Raw genomic sequence first — 12,172 nt, 5'->3', positions numbered from 1 at the left:
AAAAACGTTAAGTAATTATAATCGATTTATCAGCAGAGTAAAGCCAAACTATGATGCTTCTGTGTACTAAACCATTATGCCGAATAGTTGAAATGCAAATTGAGCAGAAATTGCCGTAATGCAACTACTATCAAAGATCCACAATTTTATTCCACTCACAACGCAAGCATTTATTTTAAAAAATTGTAGTTCTAGTTATGAAGAGTAATTATAATGATTTTTATTGGACAGATAATAGCATAGTGGTAATGTCACTGGACTAGTAATCTAAAGATCTAGGTTACTGCCCTGGGAACAAAGTTCAAATCCCACCACAGCACCTGCTGGAATTTAAATTCAATTAATTCAACTGATCAATAAAAAAAAAAATTCTGGAATTGAAAGCTTTTGTCAGTAATGTTGCCATCAAACTATCATTGATTGTTGTTAAAAAGCCTATCTGGTTCATTAATGTGTTTTAGGGAATGACATTTCTCATCATTACCTGGTTGAGGCCCACATGTGACTTCAGACCTACAGCAACGCAGGTGATTCTTAAATTCCCTCTTAAAAAGCTTAGCAAGCAACTCAGTTGCACCCAACTGCCATAGAAAAGTCAAGAAGGAATTTTAAACAACCCTTGCATTACCTTAAACACCAGAAATGACAATGACACATGTTGATCTGCGAATTCCTCTTTCCTGACATCTGGGAGTTTGTGTCAAAATTGGGAGGACTGTTCCACAGACAAATCAAGAACAGCAAGACATACTCAGTCACGGGGTCATCCCAGACAGACCATCAACATCCCAAGTATACCCTGTCCCACCAGCAGAACAGACTCAACAGAGGTGGCGATAGCACAGTTGTATACATTGGGAAGGGTTTTGCCCTAACGATACTGATAATTGCCTCAGGATTTCATGACACCTTGTGGCATCAGGCCCACTGGCCTTAGCTGATGAATCATTATTTCTCCATTTTGGATGCCACTTGGAGGAAGCACAAAGATTGGTAAAGATCAGAAGTATCCTCAGGGCTGGGATGATCAATTTCCATCACCAAGACTGACCCAGAAACACTTCTACTGACCGAGCTGGCTGGGTCCTGAAGGATATATCTTCCATGTTGGGCCTGTAGCTAATGCAGATAGAACAAATGAGGGAAAAAACTACTAGACATTATCCGCACTGACTTACCAGTCATAGATGCATCTGCTCACTACAGTGTGGGTAGAATGGGCAGGTAGGTTAGTGAGGATAAGATCTAGTAGCTTTGTTTTCCTCGTTTGCTCTATCCACATCAGCCACACATCTGTACTTTCTAATGAAAGAATATTTATTCACATCCTCTTAACATTCAATAGCCTTACTATCACTGAATTACCACTATCAACGTCTCGTGGCCTACCACTGCCTGGAAACATTAAAGGATCATCCATATAAATACAATGATACAAGAACAGATCCAGACTGGGAACTCTGAATTAAATAACTCACCGCTTGACTCCCTAAAGCCTGCTCACCATTGACAAGGTACAAGTCAGGAATGTGATAGAATACTCCCCACATGCCTGGATTAATGCAACCCCAACAGCATTCGGGAAGCTCACACCATCCAGTACAAAGCAGACTGCTTGATCCGCACCCCATCCACTACTTTAAATATGCAATCACTCTACTACCAATACGCAGCAGCAGTGTATACGTTACACAAGATGTATTGCAGCAACTCACCAAGGCTCTTTAGACAGCGCCTTCCAAATCAGTGACCTCTACCACCTAGAAGGACAAGGGCAGAAAAAGCATGGGAACATCACAACCTGCAAGTTCTCCTCCAATCCGTACCTCCTCCTGACACGAAAACGTATTGCTGTTCCTTTACTATTCCAAGACCAAAATCCTGAAATTCCTTTATTAATAGGTCTGTGTTAGATGAACACCAGAGTTTTGAAAAGGTTGATTCACCACCTCATTTTAAAAAGGCAGATAAAATGATCTAGTCTGTGATGCCCACATTCCTTGGAAAAAATAAAACACTATCGCTTTTTTTAAATTGTATCACTTCTTCACTGCATTTCAAGTGCAAATCAGTCAAAAAAGAAGCAATGTTAGAATGCACATGAATGAGCAGTTAACAGGAAGTGAACTGATAAGACTGAAATAACTCTCATGGAGGGAAATCACAAAAAAAATCATTTTACAGTGCAAAATATCAGTTTAAGAGAGAACAGTATCATCCTTTTGTTCAAATTTGCGAGAACGTAAACATTTTCCACTAAATTTTACAGTAGTTATCTGTAATTCCTAGTTATTCATCTTTAATAGTCATACAACAGGTCAGAAGTTGCTGTCAAAATAACAGTGAGGCTAATGGCACTCAATACTACTTGTATAAATGCTACATGGCTGCAGGCAAGGGAGGATGCGCAGTTAAACTGAAATATCCCAAAGTTGCTGGCTGAGATATGCCCTTTCACCGTTAAGTTTTATGAAACCTACAATTCACTGTATGCCTCATTGCCAAAATCCACTTAATGGTGTGAAGTTGCTGCATTTGTTCAGTACACAGGAATTAAATTCACCCCAAAAAGTTAAATCTTGTATATTTCAACTCTAAGTGCTCTTTTAATGATAATGATAACTGACAATTGCTGCAGCACAGAATATTAACTATTATAAAATTAAGTCTCAATACTTTAGACTTTAATTGTCGCTGGATATTTTGAAAATGCTAAAACAAATTACTTTTCCTTTATTTTTGTTGTGCTCTCTCATTTAATCTAATCTTTCTTTCCCTCTCTACATACTGGATTTGACATTGAATTTACCTACTCTAACATATATTTCTTTCAGTCCTTTTGTTGTTAATTTCACAATTATTGAATCTGATTGGTTGAGGAGATACACAGTCGCTTCCCCTGTTCATTTAGGTCCCAGACACCCTGCTTATCCCACCTTGACCTCAGGACCTCACACTTTTAGCAACTTGCCACACAAAGAAATTAAAACTGAATGTACAAGGTAAAGTCTAAATAACAGCAGGCATGGTGAGATGCCATGACTGGGTAGAGTATGACCCAATCTCTTTTTCTTCTATGTTCTAGGAATCAAAACTCCATTATTACGTCAACTGGGAAACAAAAATGAACTAGGCTCTAATATAATTTCTAGTTCCGGTAGGAGGTACAGTGCTAATATTCCAAATGTGGATAAAAACTTCAGATTAGTGGCTGCCATCCAGCTTCCATGTTTGAGTGCATGCAAGAAGGTCAACACTATAACAGCATAAAGTTGCATGGGTTTTAACTACTGTAAAGTGGACAGTATGCAGCTGAACGAAGTATGCAGCCAAAACACACAACAGACTCCTGATGGAAAGTTGTAAGTCTCGGTCAGACCTTTCAAGCAAATAGTACTAATTTCTTTAGCTCTTGCTCAGAATTTTCTCTGGAATGAACCATGAATGCCAAATCATTTTTTTTTATTAATTAAAAACTATGCACAACAGAGTACATATTTTATCAGTGCTCAGCTGCTTAAGTGTCTAGAAAAGACCAGGCATTTTTTTTCAAGCAATCCAGAGCAAGTACTTGCAAGGGTCATATCTTTTTAATTATCTTTTCTTGCTTTGATTAATTATTCTGTCTGACAATAGCGTGTTTCTAATGCTATTCACCTGCCTTTGATGATTGACAACTTTTCTGTCTGATTCAAAGCAAACAGCTGCTGCCATGATTGCCTAGCAACCAGGATGTGATGGATGAGCTCTAAAGATGGATGGCTACAATAAATCATGTCTCCTGACTATAAAACAGGGGGAAAAAAGACAAGAATAAAACAAACCAAAACAAAAGTACTTTTCATTTTTCATTTCTTAAACTTTGTTCAGTATTTATTTGCACCCGAAATCGATTTGACGTTTGCTGTGAGCAAAAGTTTACAAACGAGTAAAAAGGTATAGGCCTCGTACCCCAACCAAACAAGACTGGAATTTTGCAAGGGGAACAATCAGTGTAAAATGATATCAAAAACTTTAAAAATAAATTGTTACTAAGTATTAAATTGGAATTTGAAATTCAACCTCACCACTGGGTGCTGGAAACCACTTTGTCCTACATACTATTAAGTTATTCTTTGAACGCCTCATCTCCAACTATTATTTTTACTCTTTTAGGCTTGAGGTGATAGTGCCCGAGTTGCATTCTATCCACCTAATCATGCCCACACAAAAAACTTTTCTGTCCTGACTAATATGAATATTCTTCTTGTTAAACACAGCCTTTTTATTCCCTTACAAAAATGTGAGGCAGTCCCATAATGACCAGCTGGTATCTGGTAACAAACAACTAGAAAGCAAAGCCATCCATCAAACTGTGCACATCCAGGCTCCTATTCCGTCCCAGCTCGTCCAACTCTCAAGTTACAGCTTTACACGGCAAGTCTAAATAATATTCAAAATGATAAATGGCACCATAAGCCTGATATCCATCATCAATCTTTTTTTAAGAAACATCCATCTTCAATAATGCACGTTTGAATCATGTGAAACCAAGAGCTCCCAGATTCATTTACACAACCCCCAGCAAGCTGTGCTGCTTGACTGATACCTGTCAGCCTGTCCCCTAAGTGCAAAATCTGCTGCAAGGGTTTAGGGAATGGGGTAGGAGATAATAGCAGAGCACACAACCTCTTCACTTACTCTGTCAATCTCTTTCGGTGACTCTCCAACCTCGATCTTTCCCCCTACTCCCTTTCCTCCCATAAGCATACACTTCCCAAATCAGCAGCGCCTCTCCTCAACTCTGTGCTAAGAGAAAAAGACAGCTTTTCATGAAACTGGGCTGTATTCCCTCCCTCAGTGTCTGGAAGGGCCCATTTGATAAATGACACATGTCATTCTGTCAGTGGGAAAGGGTGGGTCAGTGATATACGACTCTGCTGAAAAGGAAATCGACTGTTTGGCATGGTGCAGCTATTCTCCACCAGGATTTGGTTTCAGAACACTGAAAATGAAATCTACCATGTTTCAAGTGCATAGTTAGGGCAAGCTGACATGAGACCCGAGGAGCTCTTCCTCCTTGCCCTCCGCTTTTTTTTGTGTTAAGATTGTTTCTCTGACGGAAACCACAAAAAAAAGGGCCTCTATCAAGCTCTGCGACAGTTACAATTAGAGGAGTAATATGTAAACAAGTTCTAGCCCTGCAGCTTTTTAAAAGTGCAGGCCCCAAACCCCACACACAACTGAGATAAAAATGAGCACGTTCGAATGAGTACTTCCCACAGCTTAACATCTGCAAAGTAAATTTTTTAAGAAAAACAAAACATTTGAGACAGGCGTGAGCAGTTCTTCCCTCCCCTACACACAACACCCCCACCCCCCCCCCCCTCCCCACCTTCATTAGCTCACTGGCAGGGTGGCACTTCAGAACCTCATTACTGAAAGAGGATTTATGAAGCTGAACCCAATGGCAAAGAAAAGGCATCTGTCAATAATTGCAGGGAGCTGCACTCACAGCTCAAGAAGCTTTGAAATCTCATTAAGTATGCAGTTATCAGGCATAAAGATCAAAAACATTACTCAACTCAGACAGAATCTTATGGAAGAACATTAATTAGCAACAGGCCTACAGTACAAAAACAGACTTCCACTAACACCTGCCCAGCCCACTAACCAGTAACACCCCCTCCCTTCACAAAATAATTCCCAGCATCTGAGACTGATCAACTACATGAAACAGGGGGGAAAAAAAAAATCAGTTGAGACAGTCTTGGCAGTGAAGAGAGAAAAGGAAGAGGCTGTCAAAGTTGAGAAGGATGTCAGCACTGGCCCTGATTACAGGGGCCTATACAGTTCCCAGGCCTTTCATCATCTCTGCCATCAAAAACACAGTCTGTGTCACAGATGGATGACTGATGGCTGCCAGTCTTAACTGACCTCACCAAGCCTCCTGGGTCCCTGCTGAGATCTGGCCCTCAAGCAATAGGCTTGATCTAACAGGAAAAATACTCTAGGCACAGAGCCCAAGCCTGTAGATGTATTAAACAGCATCCTGCTTCTTACGAAAATCATGCAGTTAGATTTTTTTAAAACTCAAAACCATTAATACAAACTTTTTGTTCAGTAATTTGAAAAGGGCTGTGACAGAAAATTGGTCACTACTGTAATCCAGTTACTGACCATGATGTGGAGATGCCAGTATTGGACTGGGATGGACAAGGGGCTCTGAAAGCTTGTGTTTTCAAATAAACCTGTGGGGCTATAACCTAGTGTCATGTGATTTCTGACCTAAATACTGACAGTATATCAAACATATTTATATAATAGCCATAAAGCAGAGTTAAGGTGTTTTTGTTCCAGAGCTACTACCTGACACTATAGATGACAAAAAAAAGCACCTAGAATTTGTTGAAACCAAGATTGATGGATTTTTATTCACGGAGGGTATCAAGGTATACAAATGAAAGGCAGGTACATTGAGATGAGGTACAGATTAGCTGGGATCTAACTGAATGGAAGAACTGGGGCTGACAGATCTCTCCTGTTCTGAGCTTTGTGTTTTTCAGGTAAATAGAGTTGAGTATGGTAACATTGGGGGTTTTCAACAGTATCTTCAAACGTTAAGTTAGCTAGCACATGTCAAACTAGTTGCTAAGAAACACCTGATAATGCAAATACAGAACTTCAGAAATATAACTAAGTGAACTGAAATTCATTTTCCACTTTCCTAGAATTTTCTCTGCTTATCAACAAATAAAACAAATTGTGGTAACTGAGGGGACACATTTTCAAAATTAAATGCAGCGATATACACTTTAAGAATGCTGAGTTTTCCAATGGATAATCAACTACCATTTATGTTACCAATTCTACATGAAGGCCAAATGGAATTCATTCTAGCATAACACTGATAGTATAAAGCTTCCTGACATAATGTATGGGTATGAAACCAGCATAAAGTGTCACCTCCTGATCCCTGGATTTCACACAGTTTTCAGGCTGGCATCTTCCAATTGTAGACATTGAGGCGGCATGAAACTGGTATTGGTATCCTGCCAGCTTTACAGTCCCTATGGAAATGAAGATGTTAGTGTGTGACTGCCAGCGATTTATGACGCTCTCCATTGGCATCTGCCCAGTCCTTCTTATGTGCAAATTTAAAATACAATGCAGCTCTCGTGATGAGGGTTGCACTCTTCTGGCGGGCATGGATATCAGTGTAGGGAGCTGCCCCATTGTGACTGTACGCAAGTTGGATCACCTCTGACCATACACAGCAGTATCCATGGTTAAGAAATGATGCAGGTCACAACCAAGGCTACAGCCATATCTGGATGCTGGTTTCAGGTTTCTTATCTAACCAAGTTACTTCATAATTACTTTTTACCGTAACACAGATGGCAGCTAAGTATAGCTCCAAATAGCTAAGAATAAGCAAGCTTTGTGTTTTATCACAGACTAGACAATAAAGACGACCACTACTTCGCAATGGATGACAAAAAAACAATTTTTTAAAGATAAACTAACTTAGTTATGAATCCCCCTTCCTGAACAGCTGTTCTGGGTGATGAAACCAGATATTCATAATTGATAACATGTGCCCTGACAATACATATTAATAATTCATAATTATATATATAAAAAGTTAACTGATCAAAACATTCTTTAAATATTGTACCTTCACTTAACATAGCAAATAGTTCAGGGTGTGTAGGACATGATCCTTTGTACGTAATACATTAATCAATGAATCTTTTCTGAATTCTCAATTTCAAATAACAGAATTGATGGATTGACAGATTATGTCCTTTTTACTCAATCATAGCCCAGCCCTAACAATCCTATGAGCCACATTGTTGCAAAATGAACCAGTCTCATCCTGCTAACTCACCCTGGCTTCACTGCATTCCCATAACCCTGCAGCAGTCACAATTCATTCTAATCACTTTACAAAACAATCTTTAGCAAAAGAAAAATGCAGACTTGTGAGCCAATTTAAGAAATAACTGCTGATACATCAGTTATTGACTATTTCACTCCTGCTCATGATAGTGCTCAAGGCAAAACTGGGAACAAAATGACAGCATCAACTGTATGCAATAAACTGTTGCCCGGGAGAGCACTGAAGCCTTAATTGACAGCTGTCAAGCTAATGGAGGCAATGCCAGTTGATTCTGGAAAATTCTGTTTACTGGTTAAATATTTCAAAGAAACTTTCAGGCAATCTTATGGTTATGCTTTATTCCTTCTTTTCTCTTTGTTGTTCATCCCTTGCAAAAGCCGAGAACGGCCATAACTAATCATTCTGTCAGTTGGCTGCTAGGGAGAATCTCCATCCAGCAGAGCAATGTGTGGCAGGTTTGCAGGCAAATAACACTGCAACAGTCAACCACAAGTACCTCTGTAGGTACTCTACCTCTTGCTGCTTTCTTCATGTTTGGGATGATGGCAATAACAACTAAACAGATTATCTTAATCCAATGAGTACAGTACAGCTTTGTGCTCCATGTAGTTTATCTCTATGATTGATATACTTTTCCTTCTGAAGATTATCATGTATCTAAATAGGGATAGCACTGTTGATGTGAAAATTGTAAACTTTTATACACCACGACAAGAAAAAAATGGAAACGTACTGCTTGCTTTACTCATTTTCACACTACCTTTTAAAAATACAGTTGAAAGACCTTTTATTATATCTGTATTCATAGTAGAATAGAAACATTTCTGCTTAAGTTGATGAGAGACAACTAGCAAATCCTCTCATACAAATATGTTATTAAGAACTCTTTTAGAAATTGCATTATGCTGTACACTTATCCTGCCCTGTTACCTTTGATGATTGTTGATTTCTGTCTTAGTGAACCTCTACACTAAATCAATCTTTTTACAGATTCTTGGCGATAATTCTAGTCTTCTCTATTAGACAATTCACAATATGCTGTCACAAACCAGCAAGACATAAAGAATTTGAGCACCTGTCTGTTATATCTACAAAAAAATCCATTGCTGGGATTTGTTCATTGTTGTTGTTATTCTACCAGAGACCATTAAAGGGCCCTAATTTCTGTGACATGATTATCCAGGTACCAAAGCCCATTTGTCACCTGCAGCAGAAAATTGAGTTAATGCACAACTAAAGGCAACTAGGACTGTGTAATATCAACTTGATTACATCAAACTAGCTGCAAACCTAATTCTGCTGTATGACAGTGCGTGGAGCTTGTCATCTCCAATCATTGAACCTGTCAGGAATCCATCAGGTTTACAGCTAATTAGGTGAACACTAATGAAGCTGGCAAAACAACTTTTCTTTTTTTACGGCTGAGCGGACCTTTCAGTTTGGGAAATCTTGTGTATACTCAATCCACTCAAGGTTGCTGGGGACTGGTTTCCCGAAGTTACCATCACAGCACATCAGCCGACATTTTTTTTTGTGTGTGTGCTACTTCCATCACTACAGAGCAATCAATTTGTCATCACTCTTTGTATACCACAAAGCAGTCATGAACCTTATAACTTGCAGCTGTGAGGGCCAAGAGAAAAAAAAATTACAGGAAGTTGCTGTGCCTCTAACAAAACAGAGGAAAAAAAAAATCATGCACTGCTCACTAATTTGTCTTCATCTACCCATCAGCAGCATTACTATTCTTTTCCCCCCCTCTTTTAAATAAGTGGTCTTTCAGTCATCAACACCCCCTTCCCTATATCCATTAGGCAAAGGCATTTTGATAAAGTACGCCAAAGCCTGTGTATGGGAAAGAATGAAAGCACTCACTCTGCCAACTTCTGATTGACCATTAAGCTATTGATGAATGTGCCTGTCAGGAGAGAGACAATTAAATCAAATATGAAACAAAGTCGTTTTGACGGGTCATTTTGATAGAATAGTCCTATTCTTCCATCCCTTAGAAGACATGCATTTAAGTTTCTGTCAACACCTTTTATCTTTCTCTTTAAAAAAAACTTGTCCGATCTCCAGCTTTTTTTTGGGGGGGGGGGTGAAGTGAAGTGGTTTGACAGCTAGATGACAGGGGAGGTGTTACGTCATAGGCATGTGCGTTGCCATGGTGAGTGATTTATTGATGTTTATCGGGAATGAATAGATCAAAGCACGCCAGATGACAGGCAATCAATCAGGCATCAAATCAAGGATGGCAATTGTCTATAAAAACCAGTTCCATTCCACAACCCCCATTGTTGATGGTGGAGCTTCCTAGTTCCTCTAACAAACACACCGAGCGAGAGAGAGAGAGAGGTGGGGGAAACTTAACTGGACTTGACATTTTTATGGCTAAATATAAATAAAGCGCATTTTAAAAAGTACAGACTGGAAAAACCCTGTCAGTTACAGGAGCCTGTGCGTCCTGCTGACAAATACTTTCTTCTTGTTTTGTTTTGTGCATGTCTTAAGATAAAAACATTAAAACTCTGAGCCATCCAGATTTTTTTTTTGGAGGGGGTGGGAGCTGGGAGAAGGTGAAGTAGCGTGACACAAGTTAACCAAAGAAGGTTTTTTTTTGTTTCTCCCTTCAGGGCGGCAGGATCATTTTTTTAAAAAAAAGAAGCAAGTGATCTGTGTTGCCCATTTCCCCTCCATCCCTCCACTCCCTCCCTCTGTCACTCCCACATGGGATTGTACCTGCGGAGCGCCGGGGCGCTTGCTGCTTCCTTCGCGGCATGCTGGTCAGAGTTAGCCCGACAGATCCCCAACTCCTTCCAAGGTGGCTGCGCGGCGGCCGGGCGGCGTTTTCATGCAAACTACGTCGGGGCTTCGGGCTGGCGGAGCGGGTAAATAAGGAGAGAGAGAGAGGGGGGAAAAAAAGTGAGACACAGACTCAGAAAGGGGGAAGGAGAGAGAGAGAGGGAGAAGGGAGCAGAAGCAGTCAGTCAGTCAGTGAGAGAGAGAGAGAGAGAGAGAGAGCCACAGTTTCTCTCTCTCTCTCTCACACTCACTCACTCACTCACTCCATACAACACATCGTCTCGGATCCGCACAGCCACTCGCTGGGAGCTGCAACAGGCAAGCTTAAAAGAAAACGAGCTCATCGCGTCACCCAAAGTCGACATTCTTTAACTGTCAACTTCCAAATAAAACAAAAAACAACACACAGACAGACACACACCATCCCCCGCCCCCCACCCCGATCGTCAGCATCCTTCAACCCAGGGCCATTACATTCATGATCCCCTAGCTCACTCACTTCCCTAAACATACCTTTCTTGTTTCTCCTTTTTAAAAAAAAAGACACACAGCAACAACACGGCTGCTCCCCAAGTTAGGTTACATTGTGATTTTTTTAAAAATAAAAACCCTTACTTTTTAAAATAAGTTTCTTTACGGGGAAGGAAATGGAAGTGTAAGAGGGTGAACTAAGTTGTGTTTCTCACTCACTCAACACCTCCCCCCCCAACCTAGTAGCAGCCAGCCCCCCACCCCCGTGTGTGTTATTTTGCAGCTGGGCTGGGGAGAGTACTTGTTGAAGTGCTGAAGCCGGCGGCCCGCTGGGCAGGAGGAGGAGGTTGTGTTGTTTGTACATTTTACTCACAGGGTTTGCTCGGCTGGGTGCTGACTGAAGCTGGCTCTCTCTCGCTGAGGGCTCATACGAGCCGGGAGTCCAGCTGCTGCCCGCCGCCCTGACGCCTCTCGGTGCCTGCGGGAGCGGAGAGGGGGTGGCCCGCCGGCGGAGCCTCACGCCCCGGGGACTGTGGCGGGGCTGTGCCGGGGGGACGCGCCAGCTTCCTGCTGCTCGCCGGTGAACCTCTCGCCTAGATAGCTTTCAGGAACCTCCATTTAGACAAGGATCGATTGGCTTGGAACTCGATTGCGCGCCCCTTACGGAAATGAAGATCAGAAGAAGGGGCCGGACTCGAACTGTGTTCAACTGCTTTGGAGAACATGGATCAGCAAATGCCAAACAGTTTCTTGGATACCAATTGCACTTTTTTTTTTCTTGGCAGATAAGTATTTAGTGACAGCCAGAGCAGAGCAGGGCCATCTTTCTGTCCCAGACGCGTTTCTTTTCAAGGTGTCAGGCAGGCGGTAGCAAATTCTTGAGAGGAGTTGAGCAGAAGATGAGGGCAGATCTGACTATTGCTGGTAAGATCGGGAATCGCCAGTCTCCCCCGTTCTCTCAAGCCCTGGAAGCATTCCAAATGTTTGAAAAACTGGGCAGATTTAAATATCCTGCGT

General features: G+C 41.1%; 1 protein-coding gene across 5 annotated transcripts in view; it reads right to left on the bottom strand.

The window, feature by feature from the left end:
* tshz3b (teashirt zinc finger homeobox 3b) overlaps window positions 1–11,638 on the bottom strand; it is a 75,823-nt gene extending 64,185 nt beyond the window's left edge. For 3 of the 5 annotated variants that reach the window (XR_007263740.1, XR_002258492.2, XM_020514456.2), the window contains exons 1-2: window positions 11,529–11,638; window positions 10,622–10,758 (exon numbers count right to left, since the gene is read on the bottom strand). Coding sequence is in view for 1 of the 5 variants with exons in the window: in XM_020514456.2 (XP_020370045.1) it covers window positions 10,622–10,758; window positions 11,529–11,584 (193 nt within the window). In the remaining 4 variants the exon portion in view is untranslated. Of the gene's footprint in view, window positions 1–6,945; window positions 7,050–9,757; window positions 9,801–10,621; window positions 11,039–11,528 lie in introns of those variants that run through there. The other 2 variants (XR_007263741.1, XM_048605632.1) reach the window with 2 other exon arrangements.
* Window positions 11,639–12,172: the final 534 nt, after the last annotated feature.

The sequence above is a fragment of the Rhincodon typus genome, chromosome 15, assembly GCF_021869965.1.
Source record: "Rhincodon typus isolate 14 chromosome 15, sRhiTyp1.1, whole genome shotgun sequence".
Classification (NCBI taxonomy): Eukaryota; Metazoa; Chordata; class Chondrichthyes; order Orectolobiformes; family Rhincodontidae; genus Rhincodon; species Rhincodon typus.
Note: the sequence above shows the minus strand (reverse complement) of the source record. Positions and strands in the feature narration are given on the sequence as shown.